Source organism: Chenopodium album, chromosome 22, assembly GCF_948465745.1.
Source record: "Chenopodium album chromosome 22, dcCheAlbu1.1, whole genome shotgun sequence".
Classification (NCBI taxonomy): Eukaryota; Viridiplantae; Streptophyta; class Magnoliopsida; order Caryophyllales; family Amaranthaceae; genus Chenopodium; species Chenopodium album.
The window spans coordinates 5,085,629-5,105,441 of NC_137855.1; the positions used below are offsets into that span (position 1 = coordinate 5,085,629).

A 19,813-nucleotide genomic window follows, 5' to 3' on the forward strand; every position below is an offset into this window, starting at 1 on the left:
GAAAAAATCATGTTTGCACACAATGTCTAGATTATTGTTTACTACACACACATCACCATTTATCCCTTCAAGGGAAACTAGCATGGAACCAGCCTCTTTTACTGAACCAACAGATAGCTTAGACTTCACTTTCACCAAAATATAGACATGAAATATTAGTCTTAATAATAATGTGCTTAACATATATCATTTTTAGCCGAAAATTAATTTTGTGTACAATGGAGGGATATATTTATTGAATGAAAAGTATGCATTTCAATAGTTGGTATTACAATGTTAATCTTGAATGTAATAAATGCCTCGCTGTTTCTTTTCCTCTTTTCTTCCCCAATTCTCTGAAAAACCAGCCGTATTTTTTTTTTTTGGTATGATGTATATGACTCAACACTCATAACAGGGGCGTTCCCTAACTGAATAAAACTAGGAAGTAGCTAATACAATTATCACTATAACTGCCTATCAGCTGCAAACTGCTTCAACAGCAAGCCTTCTAATTGTTCCCGGACAATGACCTAAATCGAAATTATCTTTGCTCAACTCAATGCTGCAGTCCCTTTTATTTAAACAAACCTGCAAACAAATAATAATATAGCATATGAGGGAGGCTATTCTTATGCTTCTAAGAAACAGCTAAAAAAAATAGGAAGAGAAATGTTTTTCACCTTTTCCAGCACAGATGCAGAATTGGGATCATGACAGTCTCCCTGGATGTATGACCCACAAGCTCCCGTAGGGTTCCCAAAACTGGCGAACTTAATAGCAGATATGCGAGTATTACTAGGGCAGCTTAGCTGCGCAGTTGCCTTTTTATCGTTGGTGTCTTCCACAGCAGTGGTCCAGGATTCAACAGAGATAGAAGGATGATCTTCAGAAATGGAACTGCAAACACCTGTGGCTTTCCTCTTGGAAAACCTAATCTGAGTTGGATCTCCACCGATTTCTTCAAAGATAACCAATACATTGCCTGATGGCTTAAACCATGACCGTGGAACATGATACCTGCACCAGAGGAAGTGACCTATACATGATTGACCAGCTAGCAAGTTGGATAAAACTAATACTCCTTAATAAAAAGATAGTGAAAACGACATGCACAACACGAACAGGACTATGGGCCAAAAGAAATCCTTTTGTGCCTGACGGAACCTGCTTTCTTTAATGAACATCAAATACTTGAAAAAGTGTTCAGTAAGCATCCGGATGGGAAGTTTTGGTTGTAATCAATATCAAATCATGCTTACATGTTGCATCTACTTACAGCAAATATAGAAAGGTGCAAGATTAAAAATTTATAAAAATAAAAAATCATAACTATGTACTCGTACCATCTCTGGGTCGGTTCTCCACATCCCGTGCTGCACTTGTTGGGTAAAAATTTTCCACGGTAGTTACATTGATCAACACAATCATGATGCTTGGGACTTTTTCGAGGCCAATATCTTCCTATTTCTTCTCCATTCAACCAAGCTAAGCCCTTCCCCATATGTATCATATCCAGTCCTACAGGCTCATTCCCAGAGGGTGGGTCCACCAAAGCCTTCATAGGTCAAGCAAGTAAGAAATTAGATTGGCTCAAAAACTGAAAGCTAATTTCTAAATCTCAGATCACAAAGGCATAGTCTTGACTCTACCTTGTACCATGTAAGTGGTTTTATCTTAGGTGGTTCAGTAGTCGACACCCAGTTTGTACTTTTCAAATCATCACCTTTATACAGATTCAATTGCTCTCCCAGTAATCCAATCTGAGAGCACAAAAAAAAAATGGAACAATGTGAGTCAGCATGCGAGCTTTCATTTGCAGTTAGTCATGTCAATACTAGTGCAAGTGCTCTCAACAATTGTACAGGTTGAAAGAATAATGAAGATATGTTCTATGAGAAACTAGGAACTACTTTAGTGAGAAACGATATGATGGAGGTGGAAAACAAAAATAGAAACCTTATAGGTCCAATTAAATTTAGTTAGATTCACAGCTCCTTTGTTAAGACCTTTGATTTCAACACTTGTTAAGCCAGCTCCTATCCATTCGTACTGTGGCCCTGCAGTCTGGAGGAAAATACACTTAGAACCCAAGAAAGAAGAGTAGAAATCAACAAGGACAGCCATACTGGTAACTCTGTAGGTAATAAAGAGGACTTATCAAGCAAACGATTATGTAAATATTACATAATAAATGAAAAAAAGAAGCATAAACATATTGTTCAGGTGTCAAAGTGATGAAAGCTTACTTGCAAACCGACAGTCATGCTAAGAAGAGCAATTTCATTCTTTCCAGCCTTTAGAGATATGGGAATCTCAGATTCAAAGGAAAAGACCGATCCATTCCCAAATCCACTACCTGGATACATAGAAGAGTTAGTGAATAAGCACAAAAGCAATTGGCAAGAAAAATTTCCTTAGGTTCTAGTATAAAAGATATCGAAGAGCCGAAGAGGAAGAGAAGGAAGACAGAGAACATCTTTGCAGATAATAACAATAAATTTTGGCCCAAAATGGGCACATTACTCAGAAGCAGTTGTTTGGTACTCCATAATCTCATAAGTGACCAAACATATATGTATGTGCTACTAATGCGACAGAAGAAGAAGAAACTTTGATTTCTTATATAATAAAGCAAGATGTGGAAGGATAATTCATGTGTCACCTTGAAGTTTTTGATTCACAAAAACATGAAGAGCATGGCCCTTTGATTTTACTGATAATACTGGACTGCTTCTGTCTTTCAAGAACTTCTCATTACTGTCAACATACAGGCTGCAAATTTAAAAAAAGAAGAACTGCCAGTTACACCTATGATCAAAAGCAAAGGTAATGCCAACTATCAAGGAACATTAGTTAGTCTTCTTATTGTATGTTTACAGAATCCAGACTTCCTAGAGTCCATTTCTTTAACAGGAAAAAATACATGTAAACAAAGATGAAAGCAAACAAAAAAAATCAGGAATATGACAGTGAACATGCCGAATACAACCTTGTTGTGATCCAGAGGTAGTCAGTAGAATCTTTTGTTGTATTTATATGATCGACAAAACCTGTCATATTGAATTCAGGTGTTGCCCATATTCCAGGTTTTTCAACAAACACTTTCCATTGAAGAGCTTTCAAGTCTTTGCTAGGTGGCACCACTGATGGCCTGAGATTCTCAGGCACCATATCAACCACAGAAGCCTGGGATCCAACCTGATGAAAAAAAGGCGGTAAGTTTGAATGCTGCATAAGGGCAAAGTTCCACAATAAAGGGCATGCAATCCTCTCTGCTTTAATTTGATCCCACAACTGTTAAACATTGACAGGATTTGGTTCCCTTTCAAATCATAACAGGTCCTGGTTACCAGAGGGAGATAACAAGGAAAGTGTGTGGATGCAGAGACAAGTGAGAGAAATTAAACTTGAAAAGACAAATGTGAAATTATTTGAAGACATTGGACATCCATAAGGCAATTTGTGAAATCTATTCAAGGACAGAAGCATATTATAAAGTACAAGGATTTACAAGAACATATAATATCAGATTGGAAAAGATATTTTATGTAGCTTAAAAGCACCGCCAATTATTGTCCAAAGAACATTACTGTTTACTACATTAGCCAAGAGTATAGACAAGTTAGTTTTTGTTCTGTCATGGTTTATAAAGATTTTGCTAGACAGAGTGAAATAGTATACTGAAACAATGAGTAGTACAATAGTCTCAATGATAAATAATGATCAGGGGGATAAAGAACCTTAAATACAGAAACTGACCTTGGCAGTGTTATACACTACATTTTTGCAGTCTGGCAAGATGCTGACTGACCATGCAGGCAGATGATATGTCTTGTTTCTGAATTTCACAACTGTATCAGTTTTGTTGTCCATATTGGCAAGGAAGGCTGCACAAACTCCAGATGAGTCTGTAAATACATTGGCCTGCAGAGTGGTGCAAAATTAAGAACTAGATTGATACCATACATATGCATAACTGCAATGCTATCTGAGATGACTATGCAACGAACTAGCGTGGTGTTGATAAATAGAATGGACAGAAGGTTGATTTGGATAAATAAAGCTCGAAGCTTTTCGTACAATCGTCAATGGCTTTAGGCCATCACTCTCCAAGACTCTCTGAACTTAATACTTTCTGCCTAAAACTCTCTACTCTAGACTAATACTATTTATACTACTACTACATTGCATAAGTGGCAACAAGGCCTTAATTACTACAACTACTACTCTTGTCTTCTTCCTACTTTACCACAGACTGCTTGTTGTTGGTCTGCTGCTCTGCTTGTTGTTGTTGTTGGGCTGCTGCTCTGCTACTGTCCCTTCTGTTGTTTGCAGTAGGTGAGAACAGTGGGTGGTGGTGCATTGCAGACTATGGTAGGCAACTGGTCTAATCTACTAATCTTTATAACAGGCATACATTAAAATAACACAAAGATGTAACTTGAAAGTAGCATGGAGGATATTCTCAATCTTGCAGAACTCTTTGTGTAACATTGTGACTGTTTCATTGCATTTATTTCCATTATCTATTAAAGAATGAATTGCCTATACTACATATCTCTTCAGTTTGGTTGTACGAAGGTCAAGAATTCGAGTCAATATGTTTGTGTCACATTCAGTCTTGAGACAAAATTGACAAGCAAATCTTTATATACTGACTGACAACTCCAAGTTTTCTAAAATATATCACTATGAAGGAAACTGAGGAACCAAAGAAGGAAAGTCACCTCTTGTTGAGGACCAAGAGACACATTAGTCCTCTCTCCAGTAATCAGTGCATTCTCACACAACTTCAATGCCCCATGAAGTTCCTTGAGATGGCCCCACTTAGGAAGCCTTGGTAAGCCTGGAAGAAATAAAGTAAAGAGGTTAATCATGTACAGCTCATCTTTCTACTTTCTTCCTAGGCATCAGAAGCACTAATGGTAATATAAAGGATGCAAGAGCATCTTCCATTTTGTTTTCTCTCTTAAAAAACAACAACTACAATTAAAAGATGTTCAGGATAAAGTGATGAACATTGGAAAGCAATAGATTAAATTACCATATTCATCAATTGGTGCATCATAATCATAACTAGTTGTGATAAATGGTCCACCAGCAGTGCGACCAAAATTTGTCCCGCCGTGATACTGAATAGAAATAATAACACACAAGAAAAGTGTAAAAGAGGGAAAAATAAATCAAATGCCTTTCCAACTTCCTCTCTTTTGTTCCTTCTCATTCCTTTGAACTTTCCCTTTTTTTAACTTCTATGTCAATCTCTACTTCAAGTGCCAGAATCATAGTACTTAACTAGGGTAATTTGACAATGGACATATACAGTAAATCAGTGACACAGAGATCCAGTTAACCAACCATGTAATAGTTGTGTACACTGCCACCCTTCTGAAAAAATCGAGCAACAGCATAAGCAACATCTTCAACAGGCCTGTGAGGATCCACATCGCCAAATGTTTTGAACCTGGAGCAGAAGTCAAATAGTCTGTTCAATCATGAACCTATTTATAATGAGATGCTTAGAAATCTAAAAATTTTGGAAAGCTCAAGATCTTGATAGACAACTCAAAAAAGATGTTAGAGAAGTTACCATCCAGGCCAATTCTCAGTCCAAATCTTCGGACTTTTGGAAGAACTTGGAGTAAAGTCGTCGCAGTAGAATCCATTACAAGTATTTATCTGCAAAAATTAGATGGTCACTTCAACTATGGCTCAATGATGATTGATTTTGGTTAAGTTCCCTAAATTTTCATTAAACAAAACAAGACAAAAAACTTCAAGCATATGAATGGGAAACCTGTGTAAAGCCTACAAATTCTACCAGAAGCAAGAAACATCGTTTACACAAGTTGACCTATATAATTCTCCCAAAAAGGAGAAGTGATTTACTCGCAACATTTACATAATCAGTGATAAAAAAAAAAAATAAAAAAAAATAAATAAATAAATAAAATAAAAAAAAAAAAACCAGCAGTGAGGGGGAAAAGGCAAAGGTGAAGGGAATATATAATGGTCACGCATTAAAAATAAAATACATTATAACAAAAAAAAAAAAAAGTCATTCTCTCTGTTTATTCCTTTTTCGTTTTTTGGGAAGGAGACATGGAGAGGGACAAAAGATAATAAAGAAACACCTCAATTAGCATTAAAAACAATCAAGAAATCCAATAATGAGTCATGTATATAGGATGTAATGGAAGAGGAATCAGCCTGCGGCTCAACAGAACCAACCACAAAGCCCAAAGGGATGATTAGATCAAGACATTGTAACACAAAATAATAAGCAGACAAGGATGGAAAGACATGAAACACAACTAGACAAGATTAGCAAAATAGTTCAAGAAGATTAGTTTATATTTTTGCAGCTATGTGACATGTGAAGGATTAGATAGTAAAACAATCTGGTCAAATTACATGGGAAGCAAGGAAACACAATCCACTGAGGTTTCTAACACCAGATAACAAATTCGATTGAAATTGAGGCTAACCTACAAATCAAAGATTACAGATGTAATCTGAAATCAGAAATGAAGCTATAATGGACCCCTCCCCCAATTCACACATGGAAAATGAACCTGCATATCCAAATATTCTCACCACAGGATCAGGTGTATCCCACTGCTGGCACATTATCCAAGGCACGCCTATGTTCTGAGAGAGGGCCATTTTGGCAGCCCACAAGGCATATTTCTTCCCTCCATCTCCATATGATTGTTCATAATATCCATATTCATTTTCTACCTACAAGAAAAAGAAAAATAACACCAAGTATTACATGAATACTGTAATGGTATGAACTAACAACACAAGAAGAGAAACATAACCAATAGAGCCACAACGAACTTGTGGAACAAAAGCAAAAAGTAACCCAATCAATCAATCAAAAAGTACTCCAATGAGGAAAAAAAAAAAGTAAACAGAACCTACTGACTTACAGAAGTGCTCTATAATCCTATACCACTTAAAAACTCAGATATAAGAAATCCACAGGCCTTTTCCATGGAACTCAGAATCCTTCTTAGAAAGATGTCTATCAAATGCTTTGTAAGAGCAGAAAAGTTTAGCTTTTGAACTAAGTTCTGCTTTACTTGCTACTTCTAACATTTCTATGTTTTGCTATGCAGTGCAACATCCATTTCAGGACTTGCTTTAAACAACATTGCAAATAAATTTTGGCTTTAGCGCATTAATTGGGCATTTTAAAAGATACAACAAAACTTCAGTTTCAACACTCCATCCATTGGTTAGAACTTAGAAGATTCTATTTGAATGTACCTGAGCCATGATGATCGGACCTCCTTGTGATGCAAAAAGCTTCTCCTTCTTCATCAGGTCTACTATGTATGTGGTGAACTTCTTCATGTAATACTGCATAAAATTTTCACCAACTCAGTAAATGTATAAAAATTCATCATTCATACTAAAGATTTTGGCACTTGTAAAGGTTTCTGCCATTAGATAACTAAATGTTATTGCATTTGAGATTGGTGACCCTGAAGGAAGAGATATTCAGTACCTTCCATTGCTCATTGTCAGTCCTAAATACAGTTCCAGGCACATAGTGCAGCCAAACAGGAACACCTCTGCAAAGAAACACATCGAGAATTTTTCACACATTCGTATAAACATCCCAAAGATCGTGAGAAATATCAACCTAATTTTCCAACTGAATTGAATATAGATTCCTGAAATAGCAATCATACCCAAAATTCCACTCTGCCGCAACAAAGGGTCCAATACGAAGCATCATATACATCCCAGCCTGCTGCACCGTCTTCACAAACTTAACTAGATCATACCGCCCCTCAAAATAGTACTATAAGATCGCCAAAGACAACACAACCAACTGGCAGATTAGTAAAGGGTACTACAGAAAAGGAAATAACTCTCATGATTTTTACAAAATTCTAACTCACATTGTCAGGAGACAATTCATGGCCGTTCCAAAATACATATGACTCAATGACATTCGCACCGCCTTCTTTTGCCAGTTGAATTAAACCTGGCCACATCTACATTTTTCCAAATTTACTCAAATCAACAAAAAAAAAAAAAAAAAAAAAAAAAAAAAAAAAAAAAAAACAAGGTCTCACACTGCAAATCACAGTAAAGCTTTAACATGAACATAATATTACAGCCCAGTCTCCAGATCATGACACTAAATCAACATGAAGTATTCAACTGTCAGTATAATATACAACAATTTTACAAGTGTCAAGTAGCAGTATAACAACAACAACAACAACAAAGTCTTAGTTCCAAAATAATTTGAGGTTAGCTAGCATGAATCGTCATAAAGAACTATCCGATATAGAAAAAGGGGCATTTAAAGATAATCCGTTGAAAGAGTTTGAGATTGTCAGTGTAATATACAACATTGTAACAAATATCAAATAGAAGTATAACCATAATTTAAAATTCCCACTTGGGCATAAACCCCCCAAAAATTTGCAAGTATTAAATGATTATTCCCTGATTTTGTTACTAAGCAAGCAACCCCATACACAAACAAAACCAATATTACATAAACACGAGTACATGAAAGGCAAATTCTTGTATAAGACGGTCCAATAGTCACCAACTCACCACTAGGTATAATATACAATGAGTAAGAGATAATAGAGAGAGAAATACTAACAGCAGGGACACTACGAGGGTAGTGAATAGCAGTAGAAATAAGAAGCTTCCTTTGTCCATCAATTATGAAAGAACGACTATCATATGAAACATTACTACCATATCCAACTGTTAATTGCAGAAACAATGCCAAAACCAAGCAATGTATTGAAATTAAATTGAACCCCATTTTTTCTTTGTAAGAATTTCTACAGAAAGTGCAAGAATTCAGCCTAAAAGTCCATTTTTTAGTGTAAATCAAATGAAAAGAATCAAAGCTTTTAACAAGAATTTGGGGTTTTTCTTACAAAAATTTTTAGCTCAAAAAAATCAAATTTTTTTAACAGCTGGAGTATACTAAATTTGTGATGAATTTGTTTTGGGGTAGATGGGCATTCAACTGCTTGACCAATTGATTGCTGTCTTTTGCAATTTATAGGGGTATGTGTAAGAAAGAGAAAGAGAGAGAGCTTTACTTATCTTGAAATAAAGACAGAAACTTTGAATAAATTACGACCCAAAAATGCAGATTTCAGACATAAGATACAATTAATTACTGATCAGTACTATAATCAGTTGATCACTCAACAGAAAACACATGGAGTGACCGAGTGAGTAATTGGGTATTACAATCTTGTCCGTACTAATCATTACTTTAAAATCAAAGTTTATACTTAAATATTTTTTAATCGCGTAGCCACCTAGGCATGGTACGGGGCTGATTGAACTTTGTGTACGCGTGTTGTGTTTTTTTTAGATGGACTCATAGACGCACACAACTCACTACCTTCATGTAATCATGTTGTGTCATGTCGTGTCTTCTATTTAGAAGGATTTTTAACATACGTTTGTTGAAACACCTTCCATTACACAAAAATTTGATCCAAGTATAGCTCGTGGTCCAACATATAAAAAAACCAACCATAACCAAAATTCTTAAATCACATCAAGTCGTGCTGTGCCCGAACTGGCTTGTCTCTCTGGTACATGTGGTTGGATCCAAATGCTAAAAGTGAAACAGAAATTGCTTGAGATCCTAATCCTAAAATAGAAGCTGCTTGAAATCCAGTAATTACAGAGTTACAACTATTGTTTACAGCTTGTTACTTATTAGACTGATTGATTGTAGGTTAAACAGGTTACATTATTAGCAAAAACCGTGACAGAAATAATCAAATAAAAACAGACATTAAATTTGTAACAGAATCTCATTCTTAATCCCTCCTTAAAGTTATCAAATTAATAACCTAGATTATCTGAATTATTATGCACAACAATACAAGTAAAATATACAATGTCAGACCAATATCTTCCATTTATTTTCCATCAAAAATATCATCATTTTGGGTTAAATTTAAATATATTAAATTTCAAGGTCCCATGCACATAAACTGAAAGACAAATCCCATGTCTTATGTTGGGCGGTGATTACTCAATTCAAGGAGCAAAATCTGGTCACCAGAAAGTGGGCCCTCTCTTGGATCTATGCATATGGGTGGATTGGGCTTATCAGTCCAACAAGGACAACTATTGTGGGCCGGGTTTCAGCATGTGTATACTTAAATGCAACCTAGATCTGGTCTGACAAGAGTGACACTGCACACTGATACTCTACAAATATTTAACGGAAATTGATTTTGACACACCCTTAATTGATTTTGGCACACCCCTATGTGAGAAGAGCCTAGAAAACTGTGCTCTCACATAGGGGTGTGCCAAAATCAATTAAGGGTGTGCCAAAATCATTTCCCATATTTAACTTCAAGTTCTCGAATATGTGAGAGCACGGTTTCCAATGTTCTTGACATAAAAGATGTTCGGATTTGAGATTACAAATTTTAGGAGCGCCAAAATTAGTATTGTTAATAAATAAAACTTGAGGGACATTGTGACATTTTTATTTCAGAGTAGATCAAATCGAAACAGATAAGAAAAAAGTTTAAGTTAAATCAGATCAGAAGTAATACAGATTAATGTAAATTATGACTCTTATTAATCATCAGGAGCACAGTGTTTACATTCAGAGTAGTTCAATTTTATACGTAGCAATGTAGTAAGCTATCAATCACTTGTAACTATGATTCTATGAAGTATGTTATTAATCATAAATTTCCTTTGAAATGAAGAAAAGAATAAATAAAGAATCATGTATATCATGTATGAATCCCTTCTGGTCTCATCAGGTATTTAATGTCACTTTTAACATTATCAACATTGCTGTCGCGCTTGCTAGTAGTCCAGGATATGGTGTTTACAGAAACTTTAAGAGGATTTCCGCCAACTTCCTCAAACAGAACCAGAAGATTTTCTGACGGTTTCAGAAAAGATCGGGGAATGTGGTACCTAGGATAGAAATCAAGCATATCTTCAGTTGACTCATACCGTTAAAAAATGAGACTCTAGTACAACTAGCAGAATGTTTTACACCACGATCTGATTATGTTATCATTGTATACAGCATATTAACTGAGGTAAATCTGTATATATTATTGATGAGAAACATTTGTCAGAGAAGTTCATTTTCTGTCTGAAATAACTTAATTAAGCTTGGCAATAATCTTGTTCTCAGGCTTTCTATCAGTTTTCATCAGTACAGTCATAAAGGAAAAATGGACAAATGGCTTGTAGAAATTGCTACTTACATCGTTTGAGAAGGTTTTCCATCAGGGGTCAGCAAGGACGCCCAATAACGACCAATACTTTGTCCATTGATCCAGGCTTCACCTTTCCCCATACTGCTTAAGTCTAAGGCCACTGGATCTTCCCCGTCTGGTGCATCAAACGTGGTCTACCAAATTTCAAACCGTAAAATTGTATTAAGTAAGCATCGTAATATAAACTCTACAAAACCAGTAAAATAAAGACATGGGACTTAAATTACTGTAAGCAAATTTTTACCTTATACCAAGTGAGAGGCTTTGCAGTAGAAGGTTCAAGTACACCCCAAACCACTTTTCCAAGGTTCTCTTCTTTATAAATTTGTGAATCTTCTCCCAATAATCCAACCTGAGGACAACGTTATCATGGTAAGTTTAATGTATTGGAAACTTGAAATAGATATCTTGACAACTAGCAAAGGCCAACTACGAAGCCAAGAAGAATCAAACCTTGTATCCCCATGTATAATTCACTGCTAAATTGTACGAAACATCTCCGTTGCACCTTACACCCACTTCACGCAGTCCAGAAAACTTCCTTTCAAGATACGCTCCAGAATCCTTACATACAAAGTAATAGAACAAAATGAAAATGATAACAATACAATCAATGCAAGGCAATGGCATAAACTGTAAAGTGAATCTTGTGACAAATATTATACCGGTAATCCCACCATCACACTCAGCACAGAAATATTGTTCATTCCACTATCCAACTTGATTGGGGTTTCAAGCGAGAAATTCTTGACACCACGATTTCCATGTGCACCTCCTGATTTTGTAATAGGTAAGAGAAAGAAACCAATAAGTATGTCACAGCACTGCATAACAATATCCTTAGACACTGATAAATCAATGCTAATGACATACCAGCAAATGCGCCATTCACAAAAGCATAAGCAACATGTGCAAAAGACCGAAGATGAAGTACTGGTTCACTACAAGAAGGATTAGCTTCAAAACTGCAAAAGCAACCCCAAAAAATTAGTTAGTTAAATGCATAAACTCAAGGTTCATTATTTTCACCTAAATTCTCCTCATCTAAGCTTAGAATAATTTATTGAAATTATCTGAACTCAGTAAGCCTTATTACGAGATTTATTTCAATTGGAAAATGAATTTGGTAACCCTGATCATAACTTATTTGCTAAAACTTATCTTTCAAAGATGAAAAGAGCAAATCATGGACATCTTGTTTTAAGATTTCAAGGCAAAAATCAATTTACCTTAGAGTGTACCAGAGATAATCAGATTCATCTTTTGTAACATTCATTTGTTCTAATAAAGCATCTGCCTTCAAAGAAGTGTCTGAAAAGTTCGGTATCATCTCATTTAATAACTCCCATTTAGTAGCTGAGCTGATAGCTAGTTCTGATCTTGCATTTCTCTTTCCACTTTCTGTTGTTAACTGTGAAATGAGAGATATATAGAGCATAAACAAATCATAGCTCAGCTTTCCTGTGATTGCGAGTTAAGTTCTAAATTCTAGAGCTATGATTACCGTTGCTGTGTTGAAAGTTATATTCACACAATCTGGAAGGATGCTAATTGACTTCGGAGGGAGTTGATATGATCTGTTCTGAAACACAACATTTGCTCTATTTCTTGTGTCATTGTTTATCAAAAAGGCAGCACAACCTCCACTCTCTTCTTGGAAAACATATGCCTGGTTATAAAAATCATGATCATCAATGAGATGTATATACAAAATAGCCATTTTCTCTGATAACTGAATCAAATGAAAAACAGTCAATTACCGCCTGTAGTTGTCCCAAGGAAAGATAGGACTTATTTCCCTCAAGCAAGGTTTTTGAGCAAGCTTTTATCACCATATGAAGCTCCCGAAGGTGGCCCCATTTAGGTTGTCTTATAAGACCTATATATTAAGAGGGAAAAGAGGCTAAATCATGTAATGTAAGTTTTATATACATATATATGTGAACCAAACCTGGCAGTACTCACCATATTCATCAAGGGGTGCTTCATCATAGTAACTGGTGGTAACATAAGAAGTGCCTGTTCTTCCAAAATTTGTTCCTCCGTGGTACTATATACATGTCAGAAACCAGAAGTAGATCTGAGATAACAAAGTATATAGTGGAAAGTGTTCGAAAGGATTAAGAAATAGGGTGTCTGAAATGTGACAGCTTAAATAACTACATACCATGTAGTAATTCACGTAACATCCATTATTTTTTGCAAGAAAAAGTGAGACGTGAAATGCAATCTCTTCTGCAGACCTTATGTATGGCTTCCCACCAAAGATTTGGAAGCTGTATCGAACAATTATAAGGTTACCAGAGAATTAGATTTCTGATACACATAAATCTCAATACTACACTTCAAACTCTTGTTATTTTACTTAGTGTGACATATGTGCTTCATATTTTTTCATTTTCCTATCTGAGCTTATTTGCCTTTTTAACCTTGATGTTCTGAACTTACATTAGTTGTAATTGAACTTAGGTTACTGATTCAGGTGTCTAAAGGTGACTCGATGTGTAACTATAAGTTGTTGGGGCTCCAAAGCAGAGTTTCAATTGACAGGTACTGTATGGAACTATGCCGTTGACAAAATCACAACAACTACTTTAATACCAAAAGGAAGCTAAGCACCAAAACAGCTAATTGCTTAAGTTATATCATACATACAAAGATGTCCAGTTTTCTGTCCACATTGATGGTTTGTTTGGGGAATTAGGTCCAGCAAAAGTTTCCCCGCATCTCATCCCATTGCACGTATTAATCTGTTGAGTATAAATCGTAACTAAAGACATCAAACAAACTATAGGAACAACAAGATCAAATTCTTCTGTTTATTATAAATAGAAATGACAAAAAAGATTGGCAATGAAGGAACTAACCACAGGATCAGGAGCATCATTTTGCTTACACATCACCCAAGGAACACCAGTCTGAAGACCAACAGCCATACCAGCAGCCCAACGTACATAAGAATGCCCTTTTTTTCCAAAAGCTGCTTCAACGTTTTGATATTCATTTTCAATCTATTTGAAGATTCATAGTTTGTAAAGTTACAGGTTACTTCAAGAAAATTTTATCATCAGAAATGCTAGAAACTCATCTTACCTGTGACAATATTATAGGGCCTCCTTGTGAAGCATATAGCCCCTCTGATTTCATGAGGTTAACTATTTTTGTTGTAAAGTTTTGCATATAGAACTACAAAAAGAAAAATACTGTGAGCAAAACTCCAAGACAATAACATATATCAGAGTAATTATATCAGACAAAATCAAAGAAACAGAACAATTAAGTACTTTGAACGGTCCGTTGTCTGTTCTATATGAAATGCCAGGGATGTCATGCAGCCAAAATGGAAAACCCCTGCAACATCACAATAGTTCATCCATTACACCACTACTAGCAAGAGTTGTGTAAGCATCATTCCAGAAAACATATAATATCTCATGACCAAAGGCAGGACAATAGAGCCAAGTGGGAAAAAATTAAAAATAGATTATACAAATTTGTAACTACAGACCCATAACTCCATTCACTTTCGATGTAGGGGCCGATCCTGAGGCAAACATACAACCCTTGTGCTTGAACCTCCTTGATGAACTTTACTAAATCATACCTCCCAGTGAAATCATACTGCATAAAACAAGATAAAATAACATCACTATGACTATATGAGGATAGACAAAAGGGAGAATACAATCAAATCAGCATACTTTACCATAAATTCGGGATAAAAGAACACTCATACCTGACCTGGTTGGGGTTCATGGACACTCCAGAACACATAAGTTTGAATAACATCCAGTCCACCGTCTTTGGCCTTGGCTATTAACGATGGCCACATCTGAAAATCATTCAAAAGGTCAACACAAGTCAGTAAGTCACACTAGGTGTATAATGTACCTTCATCATATACTGCCCTTATATGATTATAAACAAATACATGACTAATTAATGAGAACAATGACGAATCATTCATATTTTTTAGATTGTTAAGTCTTTGTATTATAAGAATACAGAGTATGAAACACCTTAATATCTCAAATGTTCAAGGTAATCTGGTAATGTATAAGCAGTTGAGTCCATTTCTACAATCATTTGTATCCCAACTCGACCAGTTTGAGTAAGTTGTGTATAATCCTCATCCATTTTATCACCACAAAACATAGATTTACATATACGCCACTTATGGGATTTAAGGCTTTGATTGATTGATATACGCCACGTACATTCAAGGCCTTAAAACGCTTGCAATTACCACAAGAACATCCACCCTAATTGCACTAGTGACCTTCACATCCCCCACTTTCAATTTGTCAATTCTTTTCATCCATGATTGTCACCAGTTACACTTCAATTTGTCTATTCTTGTCATCCATGATTGTCAAAATTGTTCCCCTAAGAACTCGAATCCTAGTAATTGCACGTAGAATAAGACGTACAAACACGAAACAATTCAAACAAAATTAGGGCATCGCCTGATCCAATAACTAGTTTCCATCTAATCAACACTGAATTATAATATGGTTACAATATCTTAAATATCGAGTCAGATGCAACATATAGAATGTTATATGCATAACCATGATAAATTATACTATTGCATGTTTGCATCACCATCAAAATAATTTAAAATTAATAAAATTATTAAAAGAAAATAATAAGAAAGTACTTGTGTAGACTGTAATCTGATTATGCTCCATCGATTGGCTTGAATATGGGCTATGACATTTAGCAGGTGAATAAATTTGTGGTGAAATTTATGGGATTGTGAAATTGTCAAAAATGCAAATTTGGGAACCCTCTCCTTGCGGGAAATAACTCCTAATATAATAGACAAATGAATATTGTAACATGTAAGGGTACTTCAATTGATCGTCATATCTCATATGTATTCATATCGGGTATAAGGGTACAAACCATACAACACCGGTATTTTATGAGTATTGGGTAATTTGTTATACAGTACTTTGTTCACTGATTCTCAGTTCTTATATGTTTGACTCTTATCATCATACATTTTAAGATGTCATGTAGATTGGCAAGATCGCCTCAAAAATTACACCATTCTCAATCTAGTTACGGGAAATGGACTTTATTTTACCATATACAAAGTATAAATGGACTTTATTCTAATATGGCCGGTTCTCTTTAGCTTATTTTCAGTTCAATTCAGTTCTTGATTTCCCCCTCTCATAAAATATTCAGATCAGTTCAGTTCAGTTCAGCTCAATTCAGTAAATCAGAACAGCTCTAAAATTTTATAGCTAATGGCACATGTTCAAATTTTCATGTACCTTATTTCATTATTTGTAATTTGCCTTGTTAAGCATTACAAGCCCACCGTAATATGGCCTAAGTATTTTATATATTATCACTCACTTACACTCTTTAACTTTAGTTACGAAACCTGCATTTCACTAGAAAATTAAGAATTACAAGCTCAAAGTTGAAACTTGTAAGTTTTACAAAAGACAGCTAATTGAAGTCTTTTGATTCTGACATAAATAGATTTATTTTTGAATCCAACAATAGTTTAAGACTGTTACCTTTAAAAAAGAGTAATTTCTGATAAAGATATGATGAAAATCATGTACCTTTCCATGTTTTTAAATGATGAAAGTTAGACTGTTATCTCTCTTTTTGGGATGGTATAAATTGCATGATATTTTATTGCTAGTTTGCTACCGTTCAATTCATGCCAAATTGCCAATGGTCTACCACTACCTCAATGAGGTTCCCATTGAAACATCACTAGGTTATAGGATATGTCACAACTTATTAAACTCTCTTGGAGTAGTTAGTATGGTTATATTAAAGTCGGGCTAATGTGAGATTTTTTAGAGGATTAAAGTAAGGTATAACAATAGATAAATGACATCATTTCTTGCATACACTCAGGAGAGAAAGCTAACAACAACACATTAATTAACATAAGATAGGAAACAATCTTTTTACAAGATACGGAGTATATACTATCATAAATCTATTCACTGTACTAAATCATATCAATATTAGCATATGATCATATCCTAACATAAATAATCCCAAAGATAATAATCTTCTAACTAATATCAATTTGGATTTTCTGATTTTTAATTACACCAAACATCTCTAATAGTATGAGAATCATTAGAGGTGTTACGTAAATCACAAGATGATACCTGTCATTTCTTACATACACTCGGAAGAGGAAGCCATGGATGAAAACTGAGAATAATACCAACTAATTTATCTTAAACAAGTAGCCGGATATTTTTATTTCAAAATGTACATGTTTATTTGTTAATCTTGTACTGTACTAACTAATACCAAAGCATTAGAAATTCATTTAAATTCAACTCATTTAAACCAAACAGAATCACACAAGAACTTGTCTAAAAATTCTCATTGGAACTCCAATAACAACAAGTTGACACCTTTGTCAATACCAAAATATTCTTAAATTCATAACCTACATACATACGGTAAAATAATGTCTAGTCGAGTATCTAACACGAGTACTTTAAGATAGAAAAAAAAAACCGAGAATACTAACCTCAGGGGTGCTCCGAGGATAATGAATGGAACCGGAGAAGAGGAGCTTCCTCTGCCCACCAACAATGAGTGACCTTCCATCATACGTTACTTCACCACCTTCTCCATCACTTCCTCTACTTGTAACAATCACCATTGCCAAAACTCCCATTAAAACCCAATATCTTCCCTCCATTGTTTTCTTAATCACTCTCTTTAATTTATTTGTTCACAAGAATGAACAATGCTGCATCACTATTTCAAGGAATTTATTGGCAGCACCTCAAACTAAGAGCATAAAAGACTCAATACAAATGAAGAACTTTAAAGCTACTACTTTTATAACAAGAAACAACAAAATAAGCTTGAACAAAATATCCAACTTATTCCTTGTTTTTGTTCAGTTTATAAAGCTGAGTAAATTGTCTAAAGTAACCTCATAACTCACGGGTTTTGTTTTTTAAATTTCACTATCATTATAATTATAGCTTCTATTATGTTTGAAATTTTGGGCGGTCATGACTTGTAAGATTGTGACTAGGCCTGTTTACGGATAAATCCGATCCGAAATGTGATTTCGGATCGGACATCCGAAAACTCGGATATCAAAAATTGATATCCAAATCCGATTTGAAAAATTCAGATATCCGATATTCGGATATCCAAAATTTTCGGATCGGATGCTTCAAATATCCATTATCTAATATTAAGTAAAATTGTTATGATTACTTTCTAAATTTCAGTAATTGTAACGTTTTTTATCGCTAAATTGTACAAAATATTTTAACAAAAATAGTAGTCCTTTTGCAATTAATATTATCATCAAATAGTCTTCAAAAAAAAAATATTATCATCAAATATATTAAGAATATTACAATAAGTTAATAATACAGGGTTAGTTTTATATGAACAATTTAAAAATTATATATATATATTTCACTATTTCAGGCTTTATATTTCGGATATCGGATATCCGAAACTCTGAAAATTAATATCCAAATCTGCATCCGATATCCGCTTTTTCGGATCGGATATCCGATCCGAAATAAAAACTCGGATCGGATATCCAAAATTTCGGATGGGTTGCGGATCGGATTATCGGATTTTTGGATTTTAGATAGTTTTGTACAGGCCTAATTGTGACATACAAATATACAACTTATGTTTTTTTTTTGTCTCTTTTTAAATTTGCTTAATACACTTTGATCTTGCATACTCTGTATTTGATATGTCTTAACTTTTAGTATAGGGGCCTGTTCTGATTGATTGAATTGTGCAGAACTGAATTGAATATTTTATTGGAGAAGGAAATTAAGAACTGAAAATAATAGGAAAAGAACAAACCCTAACTTGATATTTCTATAATAATTTAAAAATAATCCTACAACATATTACTATTCACATTTAAATTATTTTATGTATTAACAAAAAAGATGGTCAAAGTTGTATTAAAAGTCAAAACATATCACTCTACCAGATATTCAGGAATGAAAAGAGTATTGTTTGTGAATTTATTACTTTCATGTAACTATATTAAAAGTCAAATCATATCACTCTGCGAGATATTTAGGAATGAAAAGAGTACTATATGAATTTGTTACTTTCTCGTAACTACATTTGGTTTCCCCAATTTCTGCTAATATGCTACTCCGTAGTATCCCCACTATAAACCGAAGATTTAAAAAGTGCATCCATCTATACGACTATAGCTCTATTGAGCAATGGGGCAAATAAAAGGGGCATGGAACAAAATTAATTTTGTAGGCTCATTCTTAGTTATCATGATAATTGATAAACCTTACAGGGTTAAATTAGGAATTTTACTATTTAATGTCATCCCTTTTAAATTTAGTTTTGTTTTCCCTATTTAGAGGTTGGAAATTTAGTGGGAAACTTGGCTGAAATTCCACGGTTTTCCCTTCTAAGCTTAGGGTATAAGAGAGGAAGTTATAAATGATCCGTGAAAGGAATAATTGAGTCACTTTTTATGGCCGTTTGTCATTATTTCAATGCGGTTTGTTATGCGCATGACTATATGTTTAACTATAAATGTAGAT

At 34.6% G+C, this 19,813-nt stretch overlaps 1 protein-coding gene across 1 annotated transcript; it reads right to left on the minus strand.

Moving 5' to 3' along the window:
- Positions 1 to 432: 432 nt before the first annotated feature.
- On the minus strand, positions 433 to 18,047 carry LOC145606269 (beta-galactosidase 3-like). Its single transcript, XM_081662295.1, has 37 exons — positions 17,779 to 18,047; positions 14,989 to 15,084; positions 14,761 to 14,873; positions 14,537 to 14,603; positions 14,346 to 14,438; positions 14,120 to 14,263; positions 13,908 to 14,002; positions 13,420 to 13,528; positions 13,218 to 13,302; positions 13,013 to 13,131; positions 12,757 to 12,921; positions 12,482 to 12,663; positions 12,126 to 12,217; positions 11,918 to 12,027; positions 11,706 to 11,816; positions 11,497 to 11,604; positions 11,241 to 11,386; positions 10,757 to 10,941; positions 8,621 to 8,901; positions 7,899 to 7,994; positions 7,686 to 7,798; positions 7,499 to 7,565; positions 7,258 to 7,350; positions 6,580 to 6,723; positions 5,573 to 5,661; positions 5,341 to 5,446; positions 5,027 to 5,114; positions 4,710 to 4,828; positions 3,742 to 3,906; positions 2,972 to 3,180; positions 2,645 to 2,754; positions 2,229 to 2,338; positions 1,939 to 2,046; positions 1,632 to 1,742; positions 1,326 to 1,537; positions 663 to 999; positions 433 to 570 (listed from the first exon to the last, which is right to left on the minus strand). Exons 1-37 carry the CDS (start codon positions 17,950 to 17,952, stop codon positions 460 to 462), a joined length of 4,863 nt encoding a protein of 1,620 aa, XP_081518421.1. The 5' UTR covers positions 17,953 to 18,047; the 3' UTR covers positions 433 to 459.
- Positions 18,048 to 19,813: the final 1,766 nt, after the last annotated feature.

Bases quoted from the DNA above. Each gene is read 5' to 3' on its own strand.
- LOC145606269 (XM_081662295.1), bottom strand. From the start codon at position 17,952: ATGGAGGGAAGATATTGGGTTTTAATGGGAGTTTTGGCAATGGTGATT. The intron at 12,028-12,125 runs GTATGTCATTAG...TTACAAAATCAG, and splicing joins TGTGAATGGCGCATTTGCTG to GAGGTGCACATGGAAATCGT. The intron at 7,799-7,898 runs GTGAGTTAGAAT...GCGATCTTATAG, and splicing joins ATGAATTGTCTCCTGACAAT to TACTATTTTGAGGGGCGGTA.